Source organism: Centruroides sculpturatus, unplaced genomic scaffold, assembly GCF_000671375.1.
Source record: "Centruroides sculpturatus isolate CEXI.00-Female unplaced genomic scaffold, Cexi_2.0 scaffold624, whole genome shotgun sequence".
Lineage (NCBI taxonomy): Eukaryota > Metazoa > Arthropoda > Arachnida > Scorpiones > Buthidae > Centruroides > Centruroides sculpturatus.
The window spans coordinates 405,060-426,655 of record NW_019384988.1 but is presented as its reverse complement, the minus strand read 5'-3'; the positions used below and the strand labels follow the sequence as shown (position 1 = coordinate 426,655).

The 21,596-nt window shown below is 30.8% G+C and overlaps 1 protein-coding gene across 1 annotated transcript in view; it reads right to left on the bottom strand.

Moving 5' to 3' along the window:
* Window positions 1-21,596, bottom strand: part of LOC111632950 (liprin-beta-1-like) — a 77,858-nt gene that overhangs the window by 1,612 nt on the left and 54,650 nt on the right. Inside the window, exons 14-19 of the mRNA XM_023377471.1 lie at window positions 18,659-18,868; window positions 14,866-14,991; window positions 14,663-14,791; window positions 12,137-12,325; window positions 9,840-10,016; window positions 7,088-7,126 (exon numbers count right to left, since the gene is read on the bottom strand). Of these exons, the coding sequence (XP_023233239.1) occupies window positions 7,088-7,126; window positions 9,840-10,016; window positions 12,137-12,325; window positions 14,663-14,791; window positions 14,866-14,991; window positions 18,659-18,868 (870 nt within the window). The remainder of the gene's footprint in view (window positions 1-7,087; window positions 7,127-9,839; window positions 10,017-12,136; window positions 12,326-14,662; window positions 14,792-14,865; window positions 14,992-18,658; window positions 18,869-21,596) is intronic.

The following is a 21,596-nucleotide window of genomic DNA, read 5'->3' as shown; positions in this document are numbered from 1 at the left end:
TAAATTACTTAAATCATAAGGTATAGCACCCACTTCTAGATTTTAAAATAAGTAAATAGATTATTACTCAATTATTTAAATTCATCACTCTGTATATATGTCGCAGGGATATGATAAAAGTGGGGATATGGTCAAATCCCTAAGATAAATGATCAATTCACCAAAGATGTTAAGATGACAATCCTATAGAGTCATTTCCCTAAAAAAATAAGTGATTTGAACAAATCCCTGTATTATTTTAGTGAAAAGATAAAATAAACAAGTCAGGACTTGCATAGCACTGCTTGCGCTGGTTAACTGTTCCCTCGTCCCTTCAACAGGCTAGTTGCCGGCAACCTCTGGCACACGCAGTTGCACAAATCATTATGTCACAATAGTCACGTGCATTTATATTTTATTTTCCTTGTAATTTGCACGATTATCAAAATAATGGCTTTGAATACAGGACAAAATCAGACTCAAACTGAATTTGTGTGTGAAGAACAGTTCAATGAAACTATCAGGATATGTTTGAGTGAGCGGCACAATAAAGAAAAACCATTGTGGACTCGCGAAAGAATAGAAGCTAACACAGCCATTGAACAATTTAATTAGCACCAGTACTTAAGTTTCAACGGACAAATAAACAGTATTACTACAGAAAAAAATACGATCTAGTGGAAGTAGGTACTAAAAATCTTTGATTTTGAAGAGAAAGTCTGACTCTGATCCAGCTGTGAAAATAGTGCCTGTAGAAGAATTTTATCACACACTTTAGGAAACTCATCATTCAACTGGCACAGAGGCCTCTGCCTCTGTAGCCAGTTGACTGAACTATACAGCATCAGTCAACTGGCTACAGAGGCAGAGGCCTCCGTGCCAGTTGACTGATGCTGTATAGTTTGAAATTGCGATAGTTTATACCCACTTCAGTTGTTCTGGAGTTTTTGAAACTGTGCATGGTATGTCAGTCTAAAAAAATTTCCAAGAGAAGGAATTGTCGTTTGCCCAATTGTGTCCTGCGACTTCAACCATTGTGCCATGTGGATTTAGTTGACTTGCAGTCAATCCCAGACAGAAATTACAAATGGCTATTATATTACCAGGATCACACAATGAAATTCAGCTTTCTGCGGCTGTTGACTTCGAAAAGAGCAGCTGAAGTAGCAATGGACCTATTAAAAATTTTTCTGGAAGTAGGTTGTCCTCATATACTGCAAAGTGACAACGGCCATGAGTTTACGGCTGCTGTCATAGAAGAACTGACATCCCTGTGGCCAACATGTAAAATTGTAAATGGTAGGTCTAGACATCCAACAAGCCAAGGATCTGTTGAGTGATCAAATCAAGATGTTGAAGCTATGTTAAGTGCTTGGCTTATTGATAATGACACAAATATTTGGGCTACAGGTTGTTACTTTGTTCAGTTTCAGAAGAATCCCTCCTTTCATCGTACCATTCAACGATCATCTTACAAAGCCTATTTGGAACAGAACCAAAAACAGGACTCATATTTCAAAGAAGTTGCTTGAAAAGCTTGTTATCGAAGAGGACTTGTATCAGCTTCTTAAATTAAACAGCAACATAGTGACAACACTTTGACATTAAAGAATTTACCAGCAACTCAATTAATGAACAATGATGACGCTTCAACTTCAGAAGTTAATTCAGAAGCTGAATTAATTACTATAACTACAATGCTTCAACTTCAAATTTAGAGGATCTACTAGCAACTGAATCAATAACACAGCTTGAACCAATTTACAACTCTACAACACCTGTACTGCCAGTTAAAACATCTGTACTGTTAATAGAATCAAAAACAGAAGCAGTTGACAGCGAAGTAAAACTACATTGTGGTGTTTGTGGAAGAGAATCTACTGGAGCTCATTCATGTGACATTTGTAAAAATCCAGTACACGCAATATGTGGAAATAGCTAGGAGAAGAAGGATATGGATTGAAAATTTTATGCTATTTATGCCAAAAAGAAAAGAAAATTATAGATTAAAGGGAACATGCAGCAAAATACCTAAAAATATCAGCTGAAAAAATGGAAGATTTTTCATCGAAGAAATTTAAGGATGTGTTAGTGAATTCCACAGTTTTAGTTGATATACCTAAGGTAGATAGAGGTCCATTAGATGGAAATAATATTATGGAGATAGTATTAGATTAAAAAAAAAATGGTTTATACCAAATTGGTACTTCAGCTGGCATTATAAAAGATTGGCTTCCTAGAAACGTTCTTCAAATAGCTACAACCACATTTACCAAAACCGTCCCACTGATAAAGCTAAGTTTGTGAGAAATTGCTGGAAAATTATCTTTACTCGGAGGTCAACGTTTAAGAAATGGTCCTGTGAAAAATCCAAGGTACAGTGCAAAACAAATAGATGTGCCTGTGAAAAAAATAACATCCTCTGTGACTCCAGGTGCCACAAATCTACAACGTGTTTCAATAAAAATAAATAAACTTGGCATTATCTCTATCTTTTCATATAAGTACTTCTTACTTTGTTGATTCGTTTTTGTCATTTCATGAAATCAGTTTAGAGATTTGATCAAATCACTTCATTCAATTAAGGAAATGTCAATATCGAACCTTTATTTTAACATCTTCAGTAAATTGATCATCTCCCTTAGGAATTTGATCAAATCTCCACTTTTATCATATCCCTGCAACATATAAAAATATAAAAAAATATAATATAAAAAACTTATGATAAATAAATGAAATTTATATAATTTAAGCTATTTAGCATTATACCATTCTACAATTCTATAATGTAAGACTTATTTAATTCATAAACCTTGGCAAGGACAATCTTGTCAACTATGAATGTAACTCTTTTTTCAAGTAGAAAGTTCTAATTTTGTTGATTTGATAACATCTATAAGCAAATTTATATATAACCTGATACTGTTTTAGTTTGAAACATGAAAAAATTCTGTTGTTATCAAGTAAAGTTAAAGGAAATCCATATACAAATCTGATTCTTTTTCTATAGAAAGAAGAATGTCTTGAGTTTAAGATCCCTAATAATTTTTTAAGAGAATATCTGTGAACTTAAAAATCTAAAATAAAAGAAGAGATTTAGTACAGGAATCAATGTTTATATTAAAAATTCAATATACTACTGTAAATGAGGATCAAATTTTTCAGATAAAATCAGCATTTGACTTTATCTGAGGATTTGTCTTGGATCAAAGTCAGCATGTAGAGGTTGCAAAATTACATGTTAATTTGAATTTTTGTAGCTTCTTATGTAATGAATACAAAACATGTACGATTTTTTAAACAAAATTTAACAATACTTTTACTATGTAGAATTCTCATTTTACCTGAGACCTCAAAATATCTTTGAATTTATAATTGGGCTTTTAAAGCCCAATTATAAATTTAATAATTGCACAAACTAAAACTTAGGTCAAAATCAAACATATAATGCATATTTCTGTTTGGAATTTGAATAAATAATCCCACTTTTTCCTGCATACAAAACTGTTCAAAATTATCTCAACAAGTTTGTATGCTATAAGAGATTCTCCACAGCAACTGATGATATTACAGTATTTTTGATGGATTTAAAACAAAACTGTTGGATAATTCTATATAATACAAGACATTCAAAGATATTTTGAGGTCTCAGGTAAAATGAGAATTCTACATAGTAAAAGTATTGTTAAATTTTGTTTAAAAAATCTTACATGTTTTGTATTCATTACATAAGAAGCTACAAAAATTCAAATTAACATGTAATTTTGCAACCTCTACATGCTGACTTTGATCCAAGACAAATCCTCAGATAAAGTCAAATGCTGATTTTATCTGAAAAATTTGATCCTCATTTACAGTAGTATATTGAATTTTTAATATAAACATTGATTCCTGTACTAAATCTCTTCTTTTATTTTAGATTTTTAAGTTCACAGATATTCTCTTAAAAAATTATTAGGGATCTTAAACTCAAGACATTCTTCTTTCTATAGAAAAAGAATCAGATTTGTATATGGATTTCCTTTAACTTTACTTGATAACAACAGAATTTTTTCATGTTGCTAATGTATCTACAAAATGTCATGCATTCATTTTGAATATATATTTTTATTACTTCTCAAAAGTTTCAGTAAATTTCAAACTAAGACAGATATACTGTAATAATTACATTATTGTTAGCCATTCGAAATATAAGCTTGCATATATTGCATCTGCCTTAATAAAATCAAATTTACTAAACATGAAAATACTTTTTATTAATTGATTTTGCCCTGTGGTAATACATACAAAAGCAGAAATTATGTGCTGTCTTTGCAACAGCATGGTTATGCTGTTGTTAAGTTCTGGCCTGCAAGTGCTTATTCCTTGGCTGCTCTGAGTTTGAATCTAGATTTTATTTTTAAGAATGTTTTCAATTTTTATTTTTGAGGGAAAGGTGGGTGGATTACATTTTTCCATTACCAAACTATTTATCAAATACAGTAGGGTGTTGTTTATCCGAATCAATTTGGGACTTGGGTTGTTTGGATAACTTATTTTTCAGATAACCGATTATGTACAAAAAAATATATTAACCTATCCCATGTTGAAATTTTTCTCCGTTGTGTGTCGCTTTGCATTGAATTTTCGACGATGTTAAGCCTAATGTAAACTTTTTAAAATAATAATCGTGGCTATTGTATCATTAAAAATTATTTTTTTATTTTTTACAAACAAAATAAATATATTGAAAATTATAAAAACCAAAAAATTATACTTTAGAAGTTAATCTAGTATCAAAAATGTTCAATTCAGCACGACACACAGTCCTCAGAAAAACACCACACAAAAGTGCCAGTGCTGCCAGCTAAAATACACACATCAACAAAAAAAATATTGGAATAGCCCAAGATATAGCCAAAGATTAGATTGCAGCACCACAGCACTAGTGAAAATTTAAATTTGCCGACTGGAATTCTTTCGGATAACTGACGTTTCGGATAACCGACTTTCGGATAAACGACACGCTACTGTATATAAAATTAGTATAAAAAGCAAAAATAAGTAAATACATAAACCTATCCTGCAATTAGATTTATTAAGAGTTGTATAAAATAAACTTGAATCTGCCCAAAGACACAACACTAACTAAAAACTTGAAATTAAGTATTTGTGATTAACTCATGCTCAAAATGAAAAACTGCAAGGATTAAGCCATATTGGATTTCCATTTACAAATCAGTGTAAGTATTAACACAGCTGACATATCTCCAATTCTCAGTTGAATAGAATGTTTTCAATTTCCTTTAATTTTTGGTTAGTGGTTAGTGTTTGTGCTATTGGAAATGCCATGAAAATATAATAAAAATATACTGTAAGTTGAATGAGAGAGCAAGTAAATTAGACCATCAAGAAAATAAAAATACCTGAGTAAATTACCAAGTTATTTATTTTCAAATTTTTTTTGGTAATGGAAAAACATACTTCTGCTTTCCCTCAAAATAAAAATAAAAATTATAGACATTCTTTAAAAAAAATCAAGATTCAAATCCAGAGCAGCCAGGAAATATGCACTCGCGGGCCAGAAATTAACCACTATGCCGGCAAGTGTTTGTGCTACAGCTTATAAATCCAACAGCTTGAAATTGATTCATATTTTTCTTGAAAATGCTTAAGATTAAAGAATTTTAATTATTATGTGAAACTAAGCTTGTATGTGAACTTTTATTTTAAATATGAAATACGAGGGCTGTTCGGAAAGTTCGCGGCCTTGCCTATATGCGGCGCTGCGATCAATTTAATTTTTGGCAGGAATAATTCAGCCATCTTTGCTAAAGATACGATACCAATTTCCGCTTGATTTGTCAAAAAGTTTTGCCACGACAGCTTAGCAGATAGTCAATGTGCACATGCTTTGTCAAAAATGGAGAAGACGGAGACTCGTGCGGTCATAAAATACCTGACGAAAAAAGGGTTGACCCCATCTCAAATCAAAGCTGACATGGATGAAGTTTTAGGAGAGTCTGCTCCTTCGTACACCACTGTGAAAAAATGGACAGCCCTTTTTAAATCTGGCAGAGAAAGTGTGGAAGATGACCCTCGCAGCGGACGGCCGTCAACTGCTGTCACTGAAGAAAACATCGACAAAGTTCACGATTTGGTATTAGCAGATCGCCGTTTGAAAACGCGTGAGATAGCTGAGACAACAGGCATCTCTGTCGACCGAGTGCACCACATCCTAACCGAAGATTTGGGTATGACGAAGGTCTCAGCAAGGTGGGTGCCGCATCTGCTGACCGCCGAGCAAAAACGTGTTCGCACTTTGATGTCAAAGGAGTGTTTGGACTTCTACCAGAAAAACCCACAGGATTTCTTGCGTCGGTTTGTGACTACTGACGAAACGTGGATCCATTACTACACTCCTGAAACAAAAGAACAGTCGAAGCAATGGAAACACCACAGTTCGCCACCACCAAAGAAGGCAAAGACAGTTCCATCAGCGGGTAAAGTGATGGCCTCGGTTTTTTGGGATGCTAAAGGCATCATCTTTATTGACTACCTAGAAAGAGGAAAGACCATTAATGCTGTCTATTACTGTGAACTTTTGGAAAAACTGAAGAAAGAAATCGAAGAAAAGAGGCCACACTTGAAGAAGAAAAAAGTTCTGTTCCACCACGATAATGCACCTGCACATTCCGCCAGAATCACTGAACAAAAGATAAACGAACTTCGCTTCCAATTAGTTCCACATCCACCGTACTCACCTGATTTGGCCCCCAGTGACTTCCACCTTTTTCCAAACCTAAAAAAATTCTTGGCTGGAAAGAGATTCCACTCAAATGACGAAGTCATCTCTGAAGTGAACGAGTATTTTGCACACCTTGACAAATCGACCTATTGTGATGGCATAAAAAAGCTAGAACATCGCTGGAATAAGTGCATTGCTAACAGAGGAGATTACATTGAAAAATAAAAAAAGTTTTAACATTATTTTGTTTGTTTTTCTATGTGAGGCCGCGAACTTTCCGAACAGCCCTCGTAGTTAAATCAAGTGATCATTTTGTTTACTTTCCATGTTAGATGTAAAATGATCAATCTTAATTTGAAAAATTATTTAAAGAACACTTACTGTAAATGAACTATCACTAGATATACTTTCTTCTTTATTCTGGAAAAATAAATAAAAGAAATCACTTTTATGTATAAAAAGAAAAATAAATATTTACATACAAATACACTTTCTATTTATCTTTAGATAAACGTTTTCTCTTTCTTTTTTTATTGATTAGGAAGATACCACAACTAAACTTATACTTTTTGTAATTGCATATATATGCAAATACAGTATATTATATATATAACATATTTTGGGAGTGTGTACACATGTGCAAACAGAGAGTATTAAGTTAATTCTCCAGTGGATGCTTCCATGATGTGTCAAAAATCAAACTTTAACTTTTAGGTCTATGAAACATCATGCAATTAAATAATTACTTCATTTATATAAATTGTATTTATTTAAAGTGAAAGTTTAAAAAATTATATATATAAATTTATATTTTTCTAATAAAATGAAAATTATTAATTGTATCTCTGGGATAAGTTAAATAGCAAATGTAGCTTGTCAATACATTCTGGATGTTTACAAATGCAATAAAAAGCATTTAGATGAGCAATAAATTTCTTTCTTTGAAAGAAAATATATATATATATATATACTGTATATATTATATCAGTGGAGTGCGGTGACATTTGATGACAGGGAAGCTGTATTTCCATAAAAATTATAAACAAACCTATTCATTGGAAGCGTTATATGATATTTTGTGTGTATCATCCACGAGCTAAACAGCAAGGTTGGTGCTCTGTAAAGCACATATGCATATGTGTATAATCTGGCTACTTTACACGATTCAAATAATTTCATCTTGGAAGCTGTCCCATATTCGACAATATGGCGCTTCCATTGGGAATATGCATATACGAATTTATATTCTGATATACAATAGCAATCTTGTCACTGTTTTCACATGTATAGAAATTTGTAATAAAATACACAATGCAGTTATAATAAAATATTAATTTTAAGTAATTCATAGTATGCTAAAATATGAAAATAATCACACAATATGTATTCATATTTTAGAAAATACAAGGGAAGCAGCACTTCTACAGCTTACATGGATGGCATGCCACTTATATATATATACAATATATACACTGTATTATTTGAATGAAGACACTAAAACTTAAAAAAAAGCATATCACTGAAATCAAGGTGACTTAGATTTGATGTAATACATCAAATTAGCAACTTCATAGTCATAATTAGCAACTTCTAGTACCACACACCTTATTTCTCCAAGTAATTCCATATCATCATTTTAATAATTTTATTAAGCTAATATCAATAATAGTAAATATTTGAAGCTGACTTAGCTCAATCTCTTGTCTTTTATACTAATATCATAATTATTTGGATGAAAACTTTTGCAGTTTTCATCCAAATAATTATGATATAAATAATTCTTTCAAGAAATGTTGCATTTTTGTGCTTCAAATGACACTGAGAATGATTGAATGTGGGAAGACACAAGCATCAAATCCAGTTTCAATTCAGGAAAGCCTAACACAGAAAGTAGAGGAGTTTTTCAATGTTGATACCATGGAAAATGGTGATAATAACTTACTTTATTGTGACAATAACTTACTTTATTGTGCAATAAATACTGAATCAATTTATGTCAACAGAATTGGTTCTGTTGGCATAAATTGTGAGCGTTTAAAAATTAAGATGTCTTCAATTGGATGACATCTTATATTCGAGTAAATGTAATAATTGCAGATAAAATAGCATTAAATTTTAAAAATTATACAATTGAAGAAAATAATTGTAAGAGTAAAATTAATAATAATAATTTATTTTCAATAGTTTTATAACAGATAAAGACATATGAGAATAAAGGTAGATAAGTAGTTGATATAATTGATTTTTTTAAACTTTTATGTTTTAATGATATCAGAAACATTTACTAACTTGAAAGTTAATAAACAGCCCAATAAATGACCAATGTAAGTACAGTACTTTATTGGGTTAGTCTATTGACTTTTAAAGCTAGAAAAATTTGTCATATTCAATCAATATTACTGATAAGTTTTTACTTTCTTGGCTGTTATACATAATACAGGAAAAGTATGGCAACTGATCAAAAACTAATTCCCCTATAATTTCTACATTTTTGGACTCAGGACACCTTGAAACATCAAGAAATGCAAAGAAAAAAACCCTCAATTTTTGTATATGGATGTTAGCATGTTCGACAAAATTCTTTTCATTCATTTTGAAGCTTAATAATTCCTGAAATTTTGCAGTGAGGTTTGTATATTAGGAGCATTGATACTATTAATTTTTGGTAGTTAAAGGTTGAGTGAATGGAGAGATGGGATTAGACTTTATTAAGATTTTACTCATTATCAGCATTTATAGTTTTTTGTAAAATTCATCTGTACACTCAAAATTAAGCTCTTTGCCATTTTATAATAATTAATAATTGAAGTTTTTTAAAATAAAATCTCATAACAGATGGTGCCATACATAATTTTAACTTTTGTGCCAGGAAAGTTAATCAAATCATTGCTTTAATTTTATTTACTTACTGTTTATCAACATATATTTCATTTTTTAAAATTAAAATCCAATATAAGAAGAACCAAAATGATATGTTATTTTTACATTCTCAGATAAAATTATATTAAACATTAAATAATGTTCATTATGTTAATAAATTTTCAAGTGATGAGAAAAAGTTGTCTTGAGAACTTAAAGTTAAACCATTAATGTTTCAGATAATTGGATAATAAATAAATTAATAAAATGATACCTGTTTATTTTCTCCTAAAAATTCACTAGTGTATGATTGGCCTGCTTGTTTTTCAGATTCGCCTTCAGAATTTTGCATGTTGTTTCCAGATAAATCCAATGGACATACATAGTCTTCGAATGCAATTTCATTTTTCCCTTTTTTTCTCATTAGGGAAAACTGGCCTCTACGAATTGCCTGTCAAATCACATTTGTATAAATAACTGTCACACTTATTTTTATGAACATCACAAGTTTCTTTTCAATTGAATCATTTTTATTATTATTAAATGTATAAAAATATGCAATTTTATTATTATTCAAAAACATATGAAAAAGTCAGAATTTTATTAAAGGTAGGTATTTTCAAAATTTTTCTGTTCCATCTTCTGATCAAAGAATCGACAAAGAACAAAATTAATTTATTAAAAATAAATCTTGACCAATGGTATTTACATTAAAATACATTTAAATAGCTGTACATTTTCCTCACTACATTCATTCAGTTTTTAATGCATTATTTTAAATGTTTTAAATACTAAAGCTCAAACTACTTTGTCTTTATTATTCTAGCTGCAATAGAATCAATTCCATGAGTCTAATGAATGATCTTTTGATGTCAGTTTTTCAGTTGTTCTAGATGGAAATCTTTTTTAAGTTACCACCAGCAGAGAAGTTTCCTTCCATTTGACCTTATCTGTTCAGTTTTTTTAATTAATTCTACACCTTAAAGAACTAAGAATGTTTCCTATTCAAGATTCCAATCGAATCGGCACCTCTGGTGGCAAAAATTCTAATTAGCACAAGCAGGGGCAAAATGAATAAACAATGCTTTAAGAATTTAGAATGGACAAAAAGTTTAGAAAGGTTATCTAGATGCACAATGACTAGATGGAAATTATCCTTGCATCATTTGCCTCTGTCAATGAAAACAAGCAACACTTAAATTATATAAGACTTGTATTGACATAATTTCATGATAAATTTTTATAGTGCTTTACATATTTGCATGATACATAAGTATTTTAAACTGAATTGTGTGTAATTCAATGATACATCATTACAGACTCATTAAGTACTTCTGATATCAGTGCAAATTTATTCAATCAAACCCAATTCTAAATTACACAGGCAACCAACCCAGTATAACATGGTAGTTAGGTTCCTATAATTTCTTGTGTGGCATAAAACCAAGTTACATAGAATTAGATACCAAAAATATGAAAAGAAGGATTACATTTCAAAAGCTAACAAAAGTCGGCCAAATTTGCAAATTAGAAGATCCTGAAATAATGAAAATTCTAATTTTCTATTCATTTTTCTTTAATCTGAATTGTGTTGCTTTTAATTTTTAACAAAATTTGATGTCTTCTCCTTTTTAAGACAATTCACTATTTTTCCAGAATCAGTTACAAATTTTCTCTCTTGAGCATGATTTTTTACTTTCACTAGGCATAATTTAAGATTGGAATTTTATTTCTGACAAAAAAATTATTCCAGTATGAGTCTTAAGAAAACAATTAGTGATACAAACCCAGAAAATTAATAAACAATTAAATAAAAGCTTACAACTTTTTGAAACCATTAAATATTAAATTCAATAACACAGGAATCTCAATTTTGTTGTTGTTGTGTAACATTTAGCAAATCAAAGCAGAATTTCACAAAAAAAAATTAAAAAAAATTACATTAACATAATAGCAAGGTTTTTCCATACTCAAGATCAAAAATAATGTGCTATATGGTGAATACTCCTATAACACGGCTTGCTCTATGTTAAATTTTAAATTTAAAATATCTTAACAGGCTTATAAATAAAAATCAGTTAGATATGCAACAATGCAACTATTCTATAAACAAATAAAATAATGTACAAATTTGTTTGCATTTTTCTGAACTTCCAGCATTACAAATACATTTATAATCCTTCAGAATTATTTTTGTCAAACTTTCTTTGTAAACAATATAAGATGAGAAATAAATGGTAGGAATTTCAATCCCGTTGCAGGCTTAATTTGCTTTTTTTAAGGTGATCAACTTGTAATGAAATATCTTAGTGTAGAGATATTTTATTTATTTGATTTGTCTTATTATTTATTTGATTTTTATTTGATTAAATACAGTAGATGAAAGTTCTTTTAATATTGTTCTGTGTGTTATATTAAGTTCACAACATCAAGATTCTAACTTTTCCATAAATGAATGTGAAATTATGGAAAAGTTCTACTTAGACTTATATTTTTAAATAATTTAGTTTTTATCTTAAAACTTTTCACAAATTTCTTAATCATTATATAGATATAAGCATATACACTCACCTTTACTTTTGTACTTGGAATAAGTGGTGTGTAATTTGGGTTGGATTCATAATCTCTTTTTTGATGCATTAATTCTAAACCAATTAATTGTTTAAATTGTGTACTTAAATGTCTACGTAATAAAGTTTTAGATGTTGGAATGTTGAGCAAAGTTGCTAGAAGGTCATCAGTAAAGCGTGGTTCATATACCTAAAATATAAATAATTAATTAAATATCATTAAATATCAGAATATCAGAAATATTTCATATTGAATTTGAACACTTTCAAGTGTTTATTTTAATGTCCTATTAAGAATAATTTTTATTTTTGAATATCAGAATTACTGAACTACATTATCATAGTGTATACATTTACAATAAGATTATACATAGCTTTATGAATTATCTGCATTAAATTATGGTACTTTTTCTCTGTGTTTAAAAGTCAATTTGAAACTGGATGCAAATTATCTGATAATGTGTGGGTTTTATTTTAACTTGCTATTTGGGGATTTCATAATTGGTTTTCTTTTGTCTGAACTTACCAATGGCATCTTCACAAAATGCAAAAAATCTTTTGTATGCCATACACATATTTGTCATTGCAATTTCTTCCAAAACTACCAATGGTGCATGTACTGTATATATTTTACTATTCTCTGTCCATCAATCCACACTTTAATTGATATTATTACACATTCCTACTTGAACCTATCTTGAAAGCAATAAGTTTCTGGTAATTTGTCCCTCTCTTTATAACTTTAGAAAACTATTTAAAAGCAATTAGTCAATTTTATGCTATACTGTAAATAAGAATTAAGCAACCAACTCTAGAACATCTCTATAGATATTATTGACATAGAAAACATTAACATTAATTTTTTTCAATTTATTTTAGCATTTTCTGTTATTACTTGAGAAATAAAATAGAAATGAAGTAAAACAATAAATAATTATGTTGCAGTTCAACAGCCTTTTTTATTTTTGATATTTGTGTAGTTTAGAAAATTCTGTCTCAAATAGCCTATATTTTACCATTTCATGTAAACTAGTAATAGAAACAATAGAATTGAGAAAACATTATATTTGATATAACAGCTTCTAAATTGTGTAAATTGCACAAGTGTCAAGTTTCTCAACTACTGCTTCAGAGATGAAATAGTGGTGTAGACAATTCAAATATTTTATTTTTATTACAGTATGATAAATTTTGCAGATTATCTGCATGAAATTACAGTAACTTAATCAAAATACAATTTGATTAGTTGTTCTAATAAACAAAAATTGTTGAAAGTACACTAAAAGTCCTAATAAATTACTAGGAATTTATCACTATTACAGTGGCTGTGCTTGCAGAGTTGTTTAACCCCCCCATTTGGGAAGAATTAAAAAATTAACAGTATATTCTGTATAACTTATATTTATTTATATCCATTCAGTTTTTTCTTAGTTTACTGTATTGCATTACTAATATACTATATTGTAAGAATTAATAAACAGTATTATAAAAAAAATAAATGAACTTTTTTAAAATGCTATCATTTTAGTAATAGTCAGGTCTGTGTGCATTACTTGTTGCATCAAATATCCAAGTAAATGAACTTTGAATACTTTCTTTATATACAGTGGTACCTTGACTTATGAGTGTCCCAACTTATGAGTTTTTCGAGATATGAGCTTTTCGAGATATGAGCTGTCTCTCGGCCAAGTTTTTGCTTTGAGTTCAGAGCTAAAATTTGGGTTACAAGCCAGCTTCAGATACCCTACTGCTAGTTGGCTCAGCAAGTGCCACAGCAAACCATAGATTAAGAAAAAAACAAAGAAAAACTGCTGTAATTTCATCATTTTCGTACTCTTCCAATGTCTGACAGCTAGTTTATAGACAAACGTGTGATTGAGTGACGTAGGCATTAGTTCAATTCCATGTTTTGTGCAGCATCACCACCTCTCATTTCTCAAATTTTCCATCTTTTCTTTCTTTATCTATGCAGCAAATGTCACAACATCTGCAAAACCAGTTTATTTCAGTACATTCTATTGTGTTCTTATACAATATTTCTTATTTATAAGTACATTTTTCTTATTTAAAAACATGTAACAAAAAAATTGCAGTGTTTTGAGGGGTCCAAAACAGATTAATGGCATTTCAATTAATTTCAGTGGGAAAAATTGATTTTACATACAAGTAATTTGAGTTATGAGTTCTGACATGAAACGAATTAAACTTGTAAGTCAAGGCACCACTGTATTCCATTTTTAATTTTCAATGTAATTACATTAAATAATATATGTTTTTCACACAGATAATTATGTATGAAATGAATAAAACTGTTTTTCAGTATTAAAATTTTAAGACTAAAAGACAGTTTTATTTATTTCAAATGTAATTACAACAATTTAGTACTATTTTATGTTTATTCCACTTTCTAGAATCTTATAAAACAGTTAAATTCCTCATATTAACTTATTTAATCTCTATATTTACAAAATGTCTTACCAGCAAACTTTTTACAAGTCAAAAGTATTTTATAAAACTTAATATTTACCAATAATGCACCATGAACTCCACTTCCTCTCAAATTTGGAGCATATTCAGATAAGTCGACTGTTCTTAACCACTCCATTACCCTGTGATTGGTCCATAAGACTACTTCTTCGGGACTATATTGTTTCGTCTACAATAAAAGTATAAATAATCAAATAAATACATGATAATAAATAAAATTTTTGCTGTTACTAAAAATATTACCTCTTCAGGTAGAGATCTTCTTTTTAATGCATAAGGATCAAAATTATGTGCTCTTAAAACTTGAATACTTCTTCTTATACTGATATGGTGTAATTGATTTGTTACTTTTAAGTTAAAAAGATCCTCCTAAAAATATATTGAATGAGTAAAATGTGACATATCAAATAATCTTATATTAAAAAAATTATGAACTTAATCTTATCAATTATATAGTTTATTTCAACATTGAAGTCATTTTTTGAATTAACTTTTCTAAAAACTAACAGATTATATGATTAAAAAAATTATATATAGGGCTATGGATGTCTGCAGAGGAACCAAACAAGACATTTGCCCTTCCCTGAGATGAAGTAAAAAATTTCACAAACTATAACTGTAAAAGTATTTGAGATATGTAACCTTACACCCTGGACCATGGGTTAATTTGATGCAATATTGTATTCTGTAATCCACTTGAGAGAAAAAAATACTCAAAAAATTAAATAATTAAATCTGCAAAAAATTTTTTAGCAAATGCCCACATAGAGGGTGATTCAAAAACTATATTTAGAAACTCTACAACTTAAAAATTCATGAATTGTTTTAACATGCCCTTTTAATGTTAGAGAAAGTTTGATTTTATTCACTAATTGAAGTCTTATTTACTTGCCTCACTTAATGTTATTACTGTAGTTGAGATTATTTTGATCAACAGGGCTACATTGATCAATGAGACACATTTGTTTTGAAATGCTATTTCCATTTCTAAATGTTTTTAAATTAATAATAAACTTTGCTTTATATACTACACAAATAAGCATTTCAGATGACATGGTGTGACAATATACTGAAGCCACTTCTTGCTAATGAGAGATCAAACTTGCCAACATTGTTCACATGCTGAAAATATATAGTTTAATTAAGTAAGTGAGCCTACTGATTTATTTAAAAATGCGCAAATGTAATTGATTAGCATAACAATCGGCGCAATGTATGCATGTATTTGCAAGTGTAAAATCAAACTCAATCTGCATAACAAGCTGAATGCAAGCAGAAACACACAGGGATAATTAGAACATGTTTTGCATACAGTGGTTTCTGTGTTGGAAACATCCAGGGACTAACAGCATAGAGAGGATGTCAGGAGGAACTGGTGGAAATTGAACAGCTTGGTATCAGGACAAAGCATCACAAAGCAATCTGATGAGTTATGAGTGATGAGTGATGATACCAGTACAAACACCACCAGAGGAGGTAAAAGACCAAACTTCACAGGAACCTTAAAGAGTGATGCTGATTCTATTAGTACCATGAATGAAGAACATAAGCTTACCACTGACACTTCTGATAAAACCCAAAAGTGGTGGAAAAGAAGTACTAGTACTGTATATGTCAGAAGAAAAGATCAAGTTAATACTGATGATTGTGTTGTCATCCCACTCCTCAGTTTTCCTCATTTCCAGGTTTCCACATTTCATTGCAAACATGACAACTGTGAAACCCAACAAAACATGAACAATACAATTTATGTTATATAGAAATTACCATTTTCATTCAGAAAATTTTTTTCCGAAACCATTTTGCCAAGAAATGTCACTGTATTACATGCAGAAATGAATAATGTAATGTAATAAGTTTGCACTTCACGCCGACGTATACTATTATTAGAACACTTACGTGCAGTGGCGTTACAGGAGTGGAATTCCCGATCCGGAAATTTTTCCAACTTTTAGAGAGACACTCTATTTCTACTACTATACCATGCAACTCCCCAACTCTCGAGCTCCCACAAATTTGGATAACAGCGTTCAAACAACTCAACCCAAGATAAAAATACTCCTTCGTTGCTTATATGCTTATTTTGCGTTGGTGCGCATACTTGAACGAACTATGTTCATTAACAGACATTTCTAATGTTAATATTTATTTATCATCATTTCTTCGCGCTATGACGTAAGAACCTTTAAATAATATTCGAAAACCATAATCAGCCGAACCGTCGGAAATATCATTCGAAATTGCGGAAAAACCTCTCTCTAAAAGTTGGAAAAATTTCCGGATCGGGAATTCCACTCCTGTAATGCCACTGCACGTAAGTGTTCTAATAATAAGAATAATGTAATTTGGAACTTATTTTTAACAAATCCTGCCTTTTAAAAAGTCCTACAATTTTGTTTCATTGAGCCAAGAACAGAAACATGGTGATCAACTCTATTTTTTAAAATCAACTCCCCAATTTTGGTTATTAGCATCAATGCCTGCATGCATTTTTAGAACACATCACAATTGTCCATGTGACACCAAAAACATCAACACAGCAGCAACAAAGATACAGTACTTTAAAATTTGAAAATCATCAAATTAGCCCACTTTATAATACAATGTAAATTATTGTTATCAGTACAGGCCAAACCCCAAATTAATTACTATTGTATATGCAGTTTTTTTAAACTCTTTCCACCCTGTGCGGAATAGAGGCCCATTATGGGTTCAGCCAGGCCCACAATGGGGCAACTGGGTGGTGAGGGTTGGGCCTGACTAATCTGAATGGACCACCCCCAAAAAATTCCTGGGGATTTTTTGACCCATCCAGATTTGAACCCAGGTCTCCAAGAGCGGTAGGCTGCCACCTTAACCACTCTGCCCTCCAGCCTATTGTATGTACAGTAGAAGCTATTTTTTGTAATTTATTATTGAATAATTTTCCATTATTGATTGTAAGTTTTAAAAATTTCATTATAACAAAACACATATACAGTAGGACCCCGCTTAAGCAAGGGATGCATTTCTAGATGACAAAGTGCTAAACAAAACAGCATTAAACAAGGTCATTTTAACACAGAGTAAATAGGGAAAAGGGAACAGGAAATCAAAAATAAACAGATTTTACTTTAATTTTAAGTAATTTTTATTTTAATTTGCATAATAATATATGTTAAATAACACAAACATATGCACACAGAAATGTAAAGTTCATTTTTTGTGATGAAGGTCCTGGCTTTTCTGAAATTCTTGTTTTTTTGCAATAAAGTTGTAAAGTTTCATTTGTCACTTTTTTCTTTCCTTAAGCAAATGTCGGTAGCAGAAGATTGCATCCAAAATCCTTGTTTTGCTTTTCCACTCCTTTCAAAATCTGGATCATTCACTACAATTTGATCAACAATTTTGGTTACTGTTATCAAACTTCTACTAAAGAAATCTGTAGAGAAATTCTTTGAGTTCTTCATTTTCAGAATCACTATTTTCCAGTTGTACATGAATTCCTTCTTCTTCTGGTTCTTGAAGGTCATTGTTGGTAAGACTCTCACCAAGAAACCTGCAGTAACTCCTCAATATCCTGCTTGTCTACATCTCCTAGTCCTGCTGTATCAATTAGGTTGACAATTTGGTCAACCTAATGATAGAGATAGGCTCTTCTCATTGAGAGTTCTTGGATACCTTCATTCATAATTTCTTCCACACTCTGTTCATGCATTTATCAGTTAATTCTTGCCAAGCAAAGTCAATATTTACTATGGCAACCATTATGTTATATTTTTTCGAAAATTGCACCAAACAAACATAGATTTAAGGAAAGCACAGTGCTATGACAAATCGCCATCTTTTGCTAATTGGTTGGTGTTCATAAATAATTGTATTATATACAAATCAATGAAATTCTGCAGTAATTTGAATCAGCGTAAATCTTAAGCTTTTCTTTAGGCTTTGAGCAGACCACGTTATATCAAATTTGCATTAATCAAGGCAGTGTTAAGCAAGGTCTTACTGTAATTTTTAAACTATTACTAATTACAACACACAAATTTTAACATACCACAGTCAAAAAGTGTAGCATACGACCGTCGACACGACTTTCACAAAAACTTTCTTTATACTGAGGTAGACCAATATCATCCAGCCATCTTACTACCCACGAATTATCCAACTTTCCAGCTGCTTCTAACATGACATTTTTATCTCCATTCATTGACTGAATAGCTAATTGTAATTTCTTCCTATGTAGTATGTTTTTTATTCCTAATTCCTGAAAAAAATTATTATTCCTTAAAAATAATACAATAAACATTTTCTTACATTCTAAATAGATGATATTATTTAATATTGGGTTGTTCAGAAAGAAATTTCAGTGTTTTATCACTACCAGAGGAATTAGTTGTATTTTTACCTGCCAATTTCATTTTACACCATACTGTCATTATATATTTTGACAGCTGACATTTCAAGACTTATTTGTAAAAAATTTTGTTTGATTTTGTGCAATTGTTCTTTTTTTTTTTGTTTGTTTTTTTTTGCTGTCCCATCAAATATGGAAAATTGAAAGTAGCATTTTCAGCATATTTTTTTTATTATAAAAAAAAATAAAAATGCTGTTAAAGCAAGAAAAAATTGTGTGACATGTATGGAGAATGACTGTGCCAAAACTGGTTCACAAAATTTCATTCTGGCAATTTCAATATTGAAGATGCACTGAGCAATCTGAGCTCTAATCAGAAGAGCTTTTCTATATTGTAGACAGAACAAAAGAAATCAACAGAATCGTACAAGTAGCCGAAACACTGGGATACAGAAAAGGCACAATAGCAGAAATGGGCACAGCAAGAATTTCAAAACATGGTCCCAGTAAAGTCACAAAGTTTACATATAACAAGAATACGAAAGGTATTATGAAAGAAATTACGAACCGCAAGGGGACAAGAATGCTCCTATAAAGAGCTCCGAACCTGTATGCAATCTTAAGAAATGATAAAGATCACATTAAAAAAGAAGAAAAAGCAGGAGTATATAAAATTCCTTACGAGAACACACAACTAGGAATCAAAAAAGACTACATTGGAGTCACAACAAGAAACTTGGGGATAAGACTTAAAGAACACAAGTATGACATCAAAAAAGGTTCCAGCATAACGGTACTTTTCCAGTTCGCGCAGATACAAGGCTCAATAATAAAATGAAATGAAGCAGGTATTAACCCTTGCACTCTCCAACACTAGCAAAAACCCTTGCACTCTCCAACACTAGCAAAAACCGCTGAAAAAATTGAAATTTACAAAAGCAAACTGGAAGAGGCATGCATAAATGCAAGGGACGCAGAAAGCCTACCAACGGTGTGGAAATTTATAGTCAAGAAATTTAACACAAACTCGTAGTCTTGCCTTAGTTTATAGTTACTTCGTTCATCAAATATTCCTTAACAATTTATTACAATGNGTGGCTATTGTATCATTAAAAATTATTTTTTTATTTTTTACAAACAAAATAAATATATTGAAAATTATAAAAACCAAAAAATTATACTTTAGAAGTTAATCTAGTATCAAAAATGTTCAATTCAGCACGACACACAGTCCTCAGAAAAACACCACACAAAAGTGCCAGTGCTGCCAGCTAAAATACACACATCAACAAAAAAAATATTGGAATAGCCCAAGATATAGCCAAAGATTAGATTGCAGCACCACAGCACTAGTGAAAATTTAAATTTGCCGACTGGAATTCTTTCGGATAACTGACGTTTCGGATAACCGACTTTCGGATAAACGACACGCTACTGTATATAAAATTAGTATAAAAAGCAAAAATAAGTAAATACATAAACCTATCCTGCAATTAGATTTATTAAGAGTTGTATAAAATAAACTTGAATCTGCCCAAAGACACAACACTAACTAAAAACTTGAAATTAAGTATTTGTGATTAACTCATGCTCAAAATGAAAAACTGCAAGGATTAAGCCATATTGGATTTCCATTTACAAATCAGTGTAAGTATTAACACAGCTGACATATCTCCAATTCTCAGTTGAATAGAATGTTTTCAATTTCCTTTAATTTTTGGTTAGTGGTTAGTGTTTGTGCTATTGGAAATGCCATGAAAATATAATAAAAATATACTGTAAGTTGAATGAGAGAGCAAGTAAATTAGACCATCAAGAAAATAAAAATACCTGAGTAAATTACCAAGTTATTTATTTTCAAATTTTTTTTGGTAATGGAAAAACATACTTCTGCTTTCCCTCAAAATAAAAATAAAAATTATAGACATTCTTTAAAAAAAATCAAGATTCAAATCCAGAGCAGCCAGGAAATATGCACTCGCGGGCCAGAAATTAACCACTATGCCGGCAAGTGTTTGTGCTACAGCTTATAAATCCAACAGCTTGAAATTGATTCATATTTTTCTTGAAAATGCTTAAGATTAAAGAATTTTAATTATTATGTGAAACTAAGCTTGTATGTGAACTTTTATTTTAAATATGAAATACGAGGGCTGTTCGGAAAGTTCGCGGCCTTGCCTATATGCGGCGCTGCGATCAATTTAATTTTTGGCAGGAATAATTCAGCCATCTTTGCTAAAGATACGATACCAATTTTCGCTTGATTTGTCAAAAAGTTTTGCCACGACAGCTTAGCAGATAGTCAGTGTGCACATGCTTTGTCAAAAATGGAGAAGACGGAGACTCGTGCGGTCATAAAATACCTGACGAAAAAAGGGTTGACTCCATCTCAAATCAAAGCTGACATGGATGAAGTTTTGGGAGAGTCTGCTCCTTCGTACACCACTGTGAAAAAATGGACAGCCCTTTTTAAATCTGGCAGAGAGAGTGTGGAAGATGACCCTCGCAGCGGACGGCCGTCAACTGCTATCACTGAAGAAAACATCGACAAAGTTCACGATTTGGTATTAGCAGATCGCCGTTTGAAAACGCGTGAGATAGCTGAGACAACAGGCATCTCTGTCGACCGAGTGCACCA